At 40.3% G+C, this 15,050-nt stretch overlaps 1 protein-coding gene across 1 annotated transcript in view; it reads right to left on the bottom strand.

Moving 5' to 3' along the window:
• Positions 1–1,288: 1,288 nt before the first annotated feature.
• Positions 1,289–15,050, bottom strand: part of atp9a (ATPase phospholipid transporting 9A) — a 32,179-nt gene continuing 18,417 nt past the window's right edge. The window contains exons 18-28 of the mRNA XM_030055478.1: positions 14,400–14,570; positions 13,196–13,294; positions 12,037–12,126; positions 11,632–11,776; positions 9,743–9,807; positions 8,494–8,649; positions 7,629–7,693; positions 7,272–7,380; positions 7,057–7,114; positions 5,720–5,923; positions 1,289–3,185 (exon numbers count right to left, since the gene is read on the bottom strand). Coding sequence (XP_029911338.1) covers positions 3,049–3,185; positions 5,720–5,923; positions 7,057–7,114; positions 7,272–7,380; positions 7,629–7,693; positions 8,494–8,649; positions 9,743–9,807; positions 11,632–11,776; positions 12,037–12,126; positions 13,196–13,294; positions 14,400–14,570 — 1,299 coding nt within the window. The 3' untranslated portion in view covers positions 1,289–3,048. The remainder of the gene's footprint in view (positions 3,186–5,719; positions 5,924–7,056; positions 7,115–7,271; positions 7,381–7,628; positions 7,694–8,493; positions 8,650–9,742; positions 9,808–11,631; positions 11,777–12,036; positions 12,127–13,195; positions 13,295–14,399; positions 14,571–15,050) is intronic.

Genomic DNA, 15,050 nt, shown 5'->3' with positions numbered 1-15,050 from the left:
CAGCCAACCCTGTTGATGTGGTTACGTTGGCCCTAAAGGTTGGATATGGATCCCACATGATTCCATAGTATCATTTGTATCACCCACTCAAGTCAGGACCCCGTGACAGTTTGCGGTGTATTCTGTTGCACATTAGCGAGTCTCCCTCTCTTTCTCTTGCACTGTTCCACTGGGAGCAGCGTGCTAGTTGTTTCCAAGCTGGAAACAAATTCTTGTCTTGAAGTGCCAACGATAAAATGCACTGACCTTGGGATCATTAGGCAGCATATGTTATGCAAGTCCCAGCTGTGATCTGCTTTATTTTAAAGTTTAAAAAACCAAAACCTAGTAAAATGCACAGTAAAATTCAAAATTTACTCAGACTTGCGCTCTCGCCCTTTGAATGATTGGATTGTGGATTTGGCAGTGAACCAGCGGGGGCTCCAGGAGACGATTCAAAGCAGGGAAGAAAGACCACGGAAGCGAAGGTTAGGAGGCAGGTCTGTTGATTCTGGAGTGGAATTTCACTTTTCATGGGACTGTTTAAGTTAAATGGTTTCTTTTAATGGTATAACCTACGCACTTGGGCAATGGAACAAGAGAAAAAAAAAAAACTTGCATGCAGAGTTTTAATGTGAACATCCAGAAGTGTGATGCTTGACTACATTTTTTTTTCTTAAAATGATTTTATGACTGCAAAGCAAGTCCAACTAAAACCACCTCTGGCATGAATAGACCATCTGAGATTCAACACTTTTCCAAAGTTGTGTACGGGCAGTTAACAAACTTCCTTCCTTTAAATGAAACTATCTGTGACTATTTATTAAAAAAAAAAAAAAAAAAAAAAAAGAGAGAGAGAGAAGAAAAATGCTGCTTTCCATACAAATGAAGTACATGGTGTTATATTATTCAGCTCTGTTGATTTCTAATGATATCATTTCACTGTGCTTGATACTGTGGATATCTTGAACCACAGAAAGTGAGATTTGTTGGCCTGGGGAGATGTGATTGCAACGGAGGCGTCTCCAAGCATCAGGGACTCCCTCATCTGGTGAGAGAGTGCCAAACACTGCCTTTCAAACCCAGATATGCAGCTCACTCGCAGAGGACTGAGGTCTTATTTTAATAAACAGCATAACTCACACCATATTAGCAACTTAAGATCTCAAAAACAACCATAACAATAGTTTTTGCCCTTCAAGTTGAAGTTGAAGTTGAATAGTTTTTACCCATACTCAAACTGTGGATAATAATTTCAGCCCATACACATTATCCGTTTTTGAGGAGGCAAGGAAAAATGGCACCGGAAAAGAAAACAACATGAAATTTATTCATCATTTTCATCATCATCACAATATTAACAATGACACAATCCTCCCTTTGTTCTGCTAATCCAAGTGCAATTAATACCATAAAATGAAAAGGTTAATAAATTAAAAAATAAAAGGTTATTTACAAGCAACCAAATGATCAACATTTTTTTTTTTTTTTTTTTTTTTTTGCAACCGCCATTTTTGTTTTGCAATTCCACAATGTGACAAAAAAGAGAAACTCATTGGTTGTACAAAAGAAAATTCTGTGCAAAAAGCTTGTTAAATTCCATAATTAAGACTTCAATTGAAACATGTGAACCATGATTACTTATGGCACCCTGCACACTCAGTCTGACACGTTAGAATTCACCGAGTCACATCAACACAGCGACCTTTTCAAGATGTCATGACCCAAAAAAACAAAAACAAAACAACCAAAAAAAAACAAAAACAAAACAGGGACATTGTTACTAGTAACTCCTACTTATTTACAGCATCGCCATCATTGCACCAATATTGAAGTGAATTATGAGGAATGGAGTTTTTTTTTCTCTTTCAAATGTGCAGTAATACTTGCTGACAGTATTCACATTGTATCTGAGCTGTGATTTGATCTCTTTTTCTCTCACAGTTGGTTCTGTGGGGGTTAGTAGTCGCAGAGGTGGGTTAGAGAACAAGACAGTGGGAATCTGGACATCGGTCAGTGGGATATTTTCAGTTATGGCTTTAGGTCACTACAACGGTGAGTCATCATGCAATGCTAAAGTGCGGTCAGTGCTGGCCTCCGGAGCGGCCACATGAGAGGGCGCACATTCTCCTGTGAGCACACAGCCTGTCAGGAGACCCGGTGGAAGGATTGGCTGCAAATAACCAATACTCCTTGGTGGCTGGCTTGACCAAACACTAACAACTTGACCATTCAGGGTTCATACAAAAAGACAAAGACGGATTTAACTTCAGAGAGCATGGGTCATGCTAAAACAAACAACCACACCACCTCCGTCATGTTGGGCTGCAGCACTGGAGTGACGCATAAACAAGTACACAATTTACAGACATGTGTTTTATGCAAAGTCTGGCCAGTAAACTGTTTCACCATATAATTCTCAAACTCCATTTAGAAATTGCTGTTTAAGGAGAGTGTGAATCAAGTCCTGAGAAAATGCTACGCCGATTTAGGTCTTAAGATAAAATAATAAAAAAGAAAAAAAAAAAAAGAAAAAGGTTTTGCTATTTAAGAACTTGAGAAAAGTAAGAAAATGTAATGTTTCAAGCCCAAAGACTGATTACACATTTGCTTTACCGGGTGAGAAACAAGTCAAATCAACCCGACTTTTCCAGTTACTTTTCTTAGTGTTTAAATTACAAAAAACCCTGAAGGATTTATTTAATCCGGTTAGTGGCTTTCTTCAGTAAAACAGGCCAAAACAGCCACGTGTCACTCCATTATGGCACCTACATGTTTACATCCCACTGCTGAAATGGTGAAATGCCCATAATGTCAACACAATACAGACTTTTTGCTTATCCAACCCACAGTCCTCATTCCAGAGCAGCCATCAGCCATTGCATCAAACACATGTAGCAAGAAACACTGATTTTAAACTAATGGAAAACACTCCCTGTTAACATACAAACTCTCTCCTCCGACAAAATGCACCTTTGCCTTTGAGTTTTGCAAGTGGAATCTTTCAGAATAAATTAAAGGGGAAGCGCTCCCACGGGAAACAAGGCCGAGGGTCTGTCCTCTCGCTTCCTAAGAGGTCAGCTTGGAGTAGTTGGGGGGAGAAAAGCGTCTCCGCAGGTACTTGAGGATGTAGAGGGGCAGACAGCTCACCAAGGTGATGACAGTCACCTTCCACAGGAATGATACTGTGGTGATGAAGTAGACATCTGGCACAGACACAGAATCAGGGTCAGAGTCAGGTTGTGGGACACAGACATGCACTTACAAGCATCATTAAACTGCTGAACTGTCTGCCTTCTGAAGTTACTGACGTCAAAGAAGGAATAACGTCATTCCTTGTCAGGCGACAGTTTTGTTATTGTGGCAGTTCATGTAATTTCAAGTTTTTTTCAGATGTTGCTGCAGGCGTCTTGTCTCTCATGTGGTATGGACAAGTACGATCGGATATTTGAAAGCTTTCAGATACAAAAACCGATGCAACAAATTTTTGATGTCTTTGATTGTTTGCCTGGTCATGCTCGACATATTTGCTAAAATTTGTAGCCCACAAAATGGGTCATAACTTCATGGTAGTTTACATTTTACATTTATCACATTTGGCACATATATATGACGGTGTACTACAAGATGATAATGCATGTTAAGTGTCATCTGCTGTTACAGGGAGCCACAAATGCAAAAAATAGATTTTGCAGAATCTGACTAACCAAATGTTGGGAATTTTTTTGTATGTGGCCAAGTTTTGTTTGATTTGATTTGTTGAAGGTTACTTGTGGGGTTCCACAAAGGTCAGTGCTGGGCCTGTTTTATTTGTTTTATTTACTGATGACACAAGTTTATTTTGTTCCAGGAAAGATTTGAAGCGTCTTCTGGATACAGCTGAGAAGGAATTGAAAACCCTAAAGAAATGGTTTGATATTAATAAGTTAAGCAAAATTAAATTTATAACATTTAGTTAACTGGAAAATCAATAACCAAGTAAAAATTATGACAAGTAATGTAATAGAAAACCGTGTATGAAAAACTTATGGGTGTGATTACAGATCATAAACTATGCTGGAAACCACACACAAATTATGTAAAATCCAAAGTAAATGCATTTCAATACTGCACAAAACTCAAGATATCTCCAGTCAGAACTCAGTGTGTGTATTGTTTCATAGATTAGCCGCTGTGTGGAGGCACGAGGAAGCACCAAGAAAACCAACACAAATACAGTTTTCATACCACAGCAGAGAGCTACACAAACTGCAGTAGAAACCAACCAACACACTATTAACTATTAACAATTAACTATGATCACATGCTTTAAAATTTAGAGATGTGGTTGACTTTAAAATTTCACAAATACTGTACTAAGTGAAATTCGAGTATGAATTTAGGGGAAATATGTTTGTTGAAAAAAAAAACAAGGGTTAGGATTAATGTAAAAAGAGTATATACATAGTACATAGAGTATATAAGCATTTACAGTAGTTTATAGGTGTAGAATTAGGTGATAAGGTTTATAAATCAGGACTTACATATACCATTACTATACCTTTTCGATCAATATTGAGTTTCCCTTTTAATTCATTTTACTTTAATTTAATGCCTTATTGTTCTTTAATAATTTATATATGCATTCATTCTCTGGAAAATTGTTTTTGTGGTTAGTAAGGAGTACAATAAATGACTACCACTACTGCTACATGTATCTCTGCGATACTGATGCAACAATTCATGTACTTTCAGCTAGCCCACACAGTTTCATGTTAGTCATGTATGTCTGCAGTTAATATGATATTGCACAGCATTGTCTGAACTGTCAAGCATATTATCCCTCTCAGGACTTGCTGACAGACATTCATGTCTACGGTTGAAACCTTAACAATTTACAGGACTCTGAATATAGGATGTAGGCTGGATGAATGAACCTCAACTACTTTGATATAAATTTACTTGGGGAAAATGCTGAAATGTGTGTGTGAGAATTACATGCCCAGGAATAGTGGTGTTAAAAATATACTGTAGTCCAAAAAAGAGTACATTTGACCACATTCCAGCCATGACACTCAGTGGTCTAGATTGCAGGCTGAAAATGGAACTCCACACCCCGTATAAAGCCAAAAATACACGTTTTGGAAAGCTCCAGTTGAAAATTGTGTGTGTCACAAGTCTCAATATGGCGAAACTAAAGTTGGTTTTTTTTTTTTTTTTTTTTTTAGCCAGGTCAAGTAAATAAATGGTCGATAGCCTGGTAACAAGCAGACTACAGTGGAATATTATGAACACCATGAACATTATGCTCAACTGTTTTGGACTTTTAATGGCTGTATTCCTATCCAGTTTGTGTTACCTTGGCGGTTGGTGGCAGGCACAGGGAATGAACAGGGGCCACTGGCATTTCCTCTTTGATACTATGGTATGCCTGTGCCTGCTCCACGCCAGGATAAATTGTCACTGTGCTCACCTTTAGACTTCCTAATGCCCAGCATGCCAGGGCTTACTGTACACAAGAGGCACAATGTGAATGAACAAATCCTCATTATTGCTGAGTGCTGACGTAGTATCTCAAGGTCAGGAAAAGAACAATGTCATCAATCAGGCAAAGGCCACACTGAAACACATTCAGGCCGCATTTGTTTCCTCGTCTCTATGAAACACACCGCAGCGAACTCAGTTTCAGGACACCAAAGCCCCACCTTCTGTGAGGGTGGAGCCTCTGTGAGTGCATGTGCATGTGTGTTTGTTTCCTCACCTATGAACTCGTGCAGGAACACCAGGGAGGCGATGTAACAAGCCAAGCTCAGGAGCTCGGCCACTATCATGAGCCAGTGCCAGGTCTGAATGGTCAGAGCCACCATGAGCAGCTCCGTGAGGATCAGGGAGGTGAAGGAAATGGCAACGATGTGGACGAATTCTGACTCGAAGAGCAGCAGCGCCCCGTACATGATGATACTCCCTGCAGAGCAAAGAGAGAGCACAACGTGGAAATAAAAATATCTCCTGCGGTTCACAAGTTTGAACATTTAAAGCTGCCGTCTGTAGCGTGATTTGGGCTTTACACTCAAACTGAACTTTCCCCTGCTCACTGTGTTATGCCGCTTTTCGCCAGTGTCAGCGAAATCCGAACAAAGCATAAGGGAGTGAATGAAATACAATATTGCATGTCAACAAATTAGAAATAGATCCACGTCTTTTGGATGTAAAAAAAGTAATAAGATCCACGTCCAGTTTTCCCTCAGAGGAAGGGGAAGTTTTTCCACTTTCGCACATTTGTGATTTTTTTCCCCCCTCACCACGTCTTTCAGATTGTTATTGTGACCTTTTTAAGCCAGTGCACGCAACACTTCCTCAAACTGTTCGTGTATTTGATAACAGAGTATGTTATTTTTTAAAAAAAGAAAAAAAAAACAAGTATTATCTCTATGTAGTTATGGGGAAGTATATTATTTAGTCACCACAAATGCACTTCCAAGAATGCAAAAAGAAGGTAGAGGGAATTGTTATGGAACTGATACCAACAAACACATTAGTGGTCTGGAAACCAGGCCCAGTGATTTGGAAATAGAGCCAAGGATCAGACATAAAGTGGAATATCCATGCTTTGATGGAAACGGGCTGGGAGCGAGCTATACACAAAAGGCTGAGGGGTGGAGCTTTGGATGCCCCTGGAAACGCCTTTCCACTACAAATGGCCCATGTCGGCAAGCTACCTCAAGTTTTTGAATATACACAATCCCCACAGACGCAAATAAACAATTAAGAAGAAAGTGTGTGGGCTGTTAGGGAGTGTTGCATGTCACGAAGCAGAGAGGGATAGCTTCTGTCTATACTTTGGTGAGGGCGGTTTAGGACACCATTTGTCTTTCTGCATAAATAAAACATATATTCATCTTAACATCTTGTAAGTTATGCATTTATATATCTATATCTATATCTATATCTATATCTATAGTTATCTATCTATGCACTGAATGTGATGTCTTGTTGTCCTTTAAATGTGTTGTGATGTTAAATAAGTCCTGCAAACAATGGTTTGTACTTGAAGAAAATTATGACTCTGATCAGTGTTTTGTATAAATTATCTCTTACCTTGGTAAATACTTATTAAGACCCATATTAGAAATGTCTTGAAAGACAGCGGACGGCCCTGTGAGGACAAAAAACAGATGTTTGAGGTAAAAAAAAAAAAAAAAAAATCCATGTTTCTTAACTATACAGCTCTTGCAGATGCTGCAGAGATTACATTATGTGGACATATTCAGTGCTGCGCTGCAACATTCAGGACACGGCGGTTAAATGTATACCTTCAAGAGATCTTTGTATAATTCTGGGTACAGCATGGCAACCTCTGACTTAACATCTTTGTCCAGGACCAGGGAGAACACAGGGAACATGGTGTAGATGGTGGAGTAGCTGAAAGACATGATTCTCAGTGAGCTGAACTGTCCTAAACACAGGCTTCAAATAAATGGCACAAGGGGAAGGAGTTTCACACATTTCATTGTCGAGTGCAGCACTTAAGTGAATTACTGCAGTTGATAAATACTTTCATATTTTCCACATCTCACAATTCAACAGCGTTTTAACACAAGGGGAATGCCAGAGCAACAAGGCAGCCAAATACTATCTTGATAAGTCATCGCTATTCAGTAGCGGCTCACCCGATAATCAGGAATCCTTGGTAGAGCGGGACTGAAGCAAAGTAGAAAACAGAGGAGAAAACAGCCTGAGGGGGGGAGAGGAACAGAAGAACAGAGAAAATAAATGAGTCATCATTTTTTCAGCTCATATCAATCCTCTGATGGCATATGAGATAGTAATGGGAAAGTGGCAAAAGTGTGGGTCATGCTTAAAATAAGAAATCAAAAATCAGAGAAATAGAAGCAATGCCACTCATCTGCACAGTAACATTGATTCACTCTGCAGAAGTCAACCGCACTTGACTAATCAATTAGTGAAATGCCACGTACATAAAAGTTAAAGCATTACAATAACCATTATTCTACCACAACACCGCTACTGCAGGGAGGCAAACCTCACTGACCGATACAAGCATGATCCCTCGACATATGGACAGTGCAAACAGTGAGCTGTCGAACTCGTCAGCCGAGCAGCCAGGCGGCCCCATACCAGACAGGTCGCAGCTGTGGTTGTGGTCGGTGTTAATGCAAGACATGTGGAGGAGGGCCTCCCTAAACCCCAAGGTCCACGGCCAAGTGAGTCACAGGCTCTCTGCGGCGGGGGCTGAGGCTGGACTCGGACATGGGACTTAGACAAGGACTGGGGGTGGGGATGGGTCACCCAGAAGGGCACCAGAAGCCCACTCCTCTGACTCACCATGGACCCCACCCTTCCATGACCCTCCCCAAAACGTCTCCCTGTCTTACCCCTGTCATTTCCTCCTTGTATTCAGCTCTCTTGCGTCTCCATCACCTTATTGTTCTGTGTCTGGAATACACCGTTTTGCTTGTACAGACCCTGACCCTCTTGACCCCTGCTGACCTGTCCCACCTCGGCCCTGCCTACCTGCATGGTGCTGATGCACAGGCTCCTGTGGATGACGAACTGGCTGAGGGCCGCAGACCTCTTGTAGCTGTTCCGCCCATGGACCATGAGGAGACGGCCCAAGTGTTTGAACTGAGTCACAGAGAAGTCGGCGGCCAAGGAGGCCTGCTTTCCTTCCTGTCGAACACACAGCAGAGAGGAAAGTGAGCAAATGTTACAAAAGGTCTTTGCTAACCTTAAACGACCTGTTATTGTGTGTGGACATAATGAATAGGTTGAAACACTTATTGTCTTAGGGTGACAGAAATGTAGCTCAATTATTTTGGAAATAAAAAAGTAAAAGGCAAACACTCTATTTAGCTCTTGTGAAATATATAAAATTCATGAAACCTCCAAGTATTACACATAATTTTTTTTTTGGTGCAATAATAATAAAAAATAAAATAATCATAATTATGACAACTGAAATCACAAAACTGACTTCGATTCAACTTAGAAAAACATGCAATAAGCACATAATTAAAAAGCTATTTATATTCGAGCTTCTCACCAACACACTGTGTGTGTGTCCTTGAGGCCTAATAAACATATCAAGTGCTTTTCAAAAGGCATTAGCCAAGATTTATTTTGGAAAATTTTGAAAGCTGCATTGTTTATGTGTGTAATATGTCACCCCCTTGCTTATGATGCATTGGAGGAACATAAACAAAACAGCAAACCATGTCAACTCAACCATTAAATACATAATTATTACATGTTTTTTTGTCAGATGAGTCTAGGTGGCCCTCACTTAAATTGGCCCACAGTAATTTTCATTACAGCAGCTTTAAATAAATCAGTCAAATACAAAAACTCTGTTACAGCACCTTATTGACTTGATTATACCCACACAAACTAGGGATGTCAGCTGCCATCACTGCAGCTCTTCTACCAAGATCTCCATTTCATTTCCACAACATAAACAATAAGTCGCAGAGATACTACATGTGCCGATGCAGCCATCTTGATGGGAAACTCCCAGACAGAACTGTGAGAAGCGCAAGAAGCCGACTGGTGAGAGACTCTTACTTTTTACTGAGGCACAATACCATTCTGTCATCTTTGCTTCCTCTGTGCGCACGACAGACTGTCACAGAAGGAAAGAGGGATCATCTGTGTGCAAGTCCCTCTACATCTCTGTGAACGTGACAACCATCTTGACAGGAAACGCGAGGCAACAACTGTGAGAGAGACACTGCAATGTGAGGCGGTGAGATGGAGAGAGTCTTACTTTGCCCTCCACTCCCACGCCACAGTCGGCTTCCTGGATCATGCTGACATCGTTTCCTCCGTCCCCTAAGAGAAAACAAAAGCCATGGAAGTGTCAGGATTCACATCACTGACTCACCATGCAGGCTGTCAGAGAGTGTGTTGTTGTGTATTGTGAGTGTGTGTGCTTGGCAACAGTCCCTTAATGTGCTCTGAACAAGAGACCGATAACAGACAAATTGCAATGTGCCAGACAAAAAAAGAATTGCATCCTCTAACAGATATACAGCACGTTAGCATTAATACACAATTAATTATCAGTAGGGCTGTCAGATATATGGCCAAATCAAATTATCACATCGATATTGTACTGATATTGCAGGGATGACTTGTGGGTCTTTTCATAACATGTTTACACACAAGAGATTTTTCATAAACAGTCATAAGTAATGTGGATATATTGACCTAGCAAAATCCCTTTACTGTAATGTAGCCTTTAAAATCATGAAAAGAAAACAGTTATGCTGTATCATTATATTATGATATCTAAAATCACAGATGATAACTGTGTTTTGGTATTAGTAAGGACCTCATTGTGCAATATATATCAAGAGACAGGGTCACAATGCAATCTGTATCACGATACATTGCAACACTATACTGAATTGACTGAAAATGAATACATAGGGCTTTTAATATAACCTCTTGCATTACACCTGGGTAGAAAGTAGATGAAATATTTTATAATAAATCTGGTGTCAAAACAGTTTGACTCAAAATTATCATTCCCATTTATTAAAATTAAAACAGAATTACCACAATGTACTTAACACCGTGCACTAAAATGTAGATGTCATAACATCCTATTAAAATGTAGTGTGTACACAATACATATTCATACAAGGGGCTAGAGAATTTGCAAAAAAATAATATCTAATCTATGTAATATCAATATGTGACCCAGCCATTGCAATTATATATTAGCAATTATTATTCTCGAGATTGTCATCATCACGATATATCGGCTTATACTAGATTATGGTATATATCATATAATAATGGATTACTATGTTATGTCATATTATATCATATGATGCTATACTATATTGCTATATTGTGCTATATCACGTCATAATGTGTTGTATCAGCTTGGATTATATTACATTATCTTATAATATTATGCCGCATTATATTAAGCTAAAGTACATTACATTATATTACATTAAGATATGCCATATTATATTGCATTCATGTATGTATGTTTAAGTATGTATATATATACTTTTTTTTCTTCCTCTTTTCTCTTTTTTTTTTTATTAATTAATTAATTAATTAATTTATTTATTCTTTATACTTTATTTATTCATCTATTTTCATTATATTAGCTATACCATATTGGACGCAATAATACCATACCCTCTGTCTTTTCATGAAGCACATGCACACACACACACACACACACACACTCACACACACCTATATACACACCAATACAACTCTATGTTGTTGTCTGTTGTGGTTTGTATTGTATGTCCATCGTCTGTACCTTACGTTCATTTGGTGCAATTTATTTGTCCCCCATTGTCCCCTTGCTTATGTCACCTTGTCTGTTGTCACTAAATTTCACCAATAAAAAAAAAAAAAAATAAAATAAAAATAAAATATGTGACCCAGCCGTGCAGGTGAACCATAGAGATTAGTGGGTGACAAAATGTAATGTTTTGGTGTGTTCCTACAGGCTGTGGAGGGGGAAAGAGATCCTCAAAATAGTAAACACCCTGCACAAAGCGAGAGAGCGGAAACATTTGAAGCCTCAGGTGGTACGGGGGAAATCCTTCCTTTAAAAAAAAAAAAAAAAAAGATGTTGCACAGGTGAGATGCACCGTTTGCGGTTGTTTCGATACTACGCACCTACAGCACAGGTGAGTTTGCCCGTGCGCTCCTGCAGCAGCCGGACGATCTGAGCCTTCTGAGTGGGAGCGCATCTGCAGCACACCACGGCAGGACACTGGCACGCCAGCTCCATGAACTCATACTCATAGAACTTCAGACAAACCTACAAGAGAATCGTATGTGGGTGAGCAATGTGGGATGCACCACGCAACTTATCTCAGCTGTGTATCTTCATCAACGCGACTTACAGTTAAACTCCTACTGCGGTTTACTCAGTAATGCTAACCACTGATACCACTTCCAGAGATCTTTGAGTGGCAGCCACATTATCGTAGTTCACAGAGAAGAGATGTCAGAGTTTCATAAGGAGGAAGAAGTGGGAGGGGAAAGGGTTTAGACACGCTAACACTTTTTTTTCAATACCTCAAGTGAGTCCCCGGATATCACCAGCGCACAGTCGTGTTTTCTCCTGAAAGCGTTGAGCTCCAGGTGGGCTTCTCCTCGTGTTGTCACCTATGGCGATGCAACCGCATTTTTGCAAATGCGCGCAGACATGCAAGCAGACGCACACAGACACACACACACAAATCCTCAGGGTTACAATCAGTCAGTCTGGCCTGCTGATAGCTATCAAACCCACACTGTTAAAAAAAGCCTGCACAATTCTCTTTCGATTGCGGTGCAGTGAAAAGAAGAGTTAGACGGAGGCCTACAGTAACTGTCAATTACTTTAGAGTGCAAAATCAGCTACTGAATATTTGAGCTGAGTTATTCTTTTGAAATCCTTGAGTGGGAAGCTTCAGAAAAATATACAATATAGACCAACTGAGGGTTTCAACAACCGCGTCAGCTTCAAATATAGACTTAAAAATTCTCCAAATATGTGGTTCTGACATGGCACATCATTAATCTGTCAACATGTGTTATGCTCTGGTATGAATATCCTTCAACCATTGACTATTCATACGTCAATCTAGATCGTGCCATTGGTGGCAACCAGGAAACTAATCCAGATGTATGTGTTGCAGGCCCAGTCAGCACTCCCCCTGTCCACTGGGACAGAGGTTTTCAAGCCGTGCCAACCATTGTTATCCTCTTCCAGTAACCACAGTTGTACGCAAGTTGTAACCTTCCTATATGGCAGGCTCTCCTTCTGCTCTGGCGCAGATCCAGAGGGGAAGGCGAAGGGGACTATCAAAGCAGTCAGAGAACCCAAAACCTGCAAAACAAATTAGGAAGTGAGCCCTCTGCGTGTTCCCTCTGGGAGTGGTTCAGCTGGTTTCTCCTCTGTGTTTGAGCGAAGGCCTGTTTGTTCTCTTTGACAGTGGCTTGGATGCTTGCGCTGGTGGGAGGTGATTTATTCAGCTGTGGATCCTGGCTGGACTGCCTGCGTAGTTGTGTGGGGCCGTATGACCACTAGTAAATGGGCCTTGGCCGCGCAGAGGATGGATGCCCGTGGGTCGACACAGTCAGGAAACTGTGAGTGCCCTGTTGAACTGGGATGAACCTTGCGGCACTAAAATCAACTATTAGCCACTTCATATGCGTGTAAAAGGAAGAGGGGGTCTCCTGCTGCACTTACGGGTCTGAAGATGTGGATGTCCTGGTTGCGGGTGACCAGATGCGCATTTTTGGCAGTGCAGGTGGCCGTCTCAAGCTTGTCTCCTGTCAGCATCCACACCTGAGTGGAAATCAGAGAATAATATTTAGATTTATAGCTTGGAAGCCATTGGGTTTTTGCCATGTGCATGCATCTTTAGAGGGGAATTCCAACCTGGAACAGAAAGCACACGTGCTGTTTCCAGTGTGGCAAATAATCAGTTAATAACAAGATAAAATGCAGAGACTTTTACTCATCAGTGATGTTGTCAAGACTCTTACTGGAACCACATTTTAGAATTCAGTGAGCTTTATTTTGTAAACGGGTTCATGCTTCAACCAGGGAATGCACCAAAAATCTCAAGATAAATCAAATAGTGCGCCATCATTATCCAAAGTCTGTCTCCCATTTAGTATCTCCAGATGTTGCCTGGCTAAGTCACACGATTAGAGCGCAGAACTAATGTGAGCAGAAACTGCATACCATCTTTTTACATGGTGATTAATCAGCTTTGTTTAGTCTCCTGCACAAAATTACTGCTCAGTTCATTTCAAAACAGCAGTTCATTACAGGTATCACAAATTAAATTCAATGCTTTTGAAGATAATTTTTTAAAATGAAATTCAAGACTATTTTTGAAATGATCTTTTTCGTATTCAAATAAGCACTTCAGGTAAGTAAATTTTAGGTAGGAATATGGAAGGTTATTCAGTAGATGATTCTATGAACTGTTGTTATACGTTTCTTTTTTCTGCAGAGTTTGGGGGAGGTTAGTACAAGAAATATCTTGAATTCTTGGATGTTGACTCTGATGAAATAGAACTCAATTAATTCTGACAAAAAGAAATTTAAGACTGTTTAATGACTTCACAGGCCTTTATCAAGTTGAATGTGACGTATTTAATGAGGTGCAGACACCCTGTTACATCAGTCGTCCATGATTTGAATGAGCATGCCCATTCTGTCCAGTCGAATTATGTGTCCAACAGTCTGGGCTTCTGCACCGCGCTTTCAGAGAGACTTATTCATGAATGCAAATCTGGACTACGCTGTTCAAGTTAAGACGAAAAACATATGTGAATCGTATTTATTTATTTTTTTTCTCATTTGCTTTGACATCTTGTTCATATTTTTTGTTTATTAGTTTGTTGCTGCTGTACGCTGTGAGGCCGTCTGCCCCCCAGACCTTGATGCCTGCATTGCGGAGGATCTCCAGGGTGGGCCTGACATCAGCCTGGAGCTGGTCCTCCACCCCGGTCAGACACAGCAGCTCCATCTCCATCTCCAGACTCTCAATCACCGTGGCCACCTTCAGAGAGCGGTCATGGACACTTAGCTTGGCCTGGACGTACCGCGCCTGGGGAGCAGAGGGGGGTGGGTGGTTGGCAAAGGCAGGGGCGGGGAAGGTTGGCGAGGGAGGAGATGAAATAAATATAAATAATGTAAAACCATTAAACGACCACACAAGGAAAACAAGGAGGAATAGAGGGAGAAAATATCAATATGGCCACCAGCTATGGAGGACAAGACCTGTGTGTGTGTGTGTGTGTGTGTGTGTGTGCGAGAGAGGGTGGTAGCAAGTTACATAACTTCACGAGTTACATAATAATATTATTATTCAACTGAGTAATGGAGTAATGTAATGAGTTACTGTTTTAAATGGAGTAATACATCATTGTAGTTACTGCTGTAGGTAACATGCATTACTGGTAATATTTAACCAGTAATTCAAAGCATGGAAGATTCAAAGAGTGACAAAAACATTCTTTGATCATTAAAATCAGATTTTTAAATATTTGGTTCCATTTTTAAATCATTTTAAAGACAGATATAGAAA

The sequence above is a fragment of the Myripristis murdjan genome, chromosome 7, assembly GCF_902150065.1.
Source record: "Myripristis murdjan chromosome 7, fMyrMur1.1, whole genome shotgun sequence".
NCBI classification, from domain to species: domain Eukaryota; kingdom Metazoa; phylum Chordata; class Actinopteri; order Holocentriformes; family Holocentridae; genus Myripristis; species Myripristis murdjan.
This window is presented reverse-complemented; position numbering and strand designations above follow the sequence as displayed.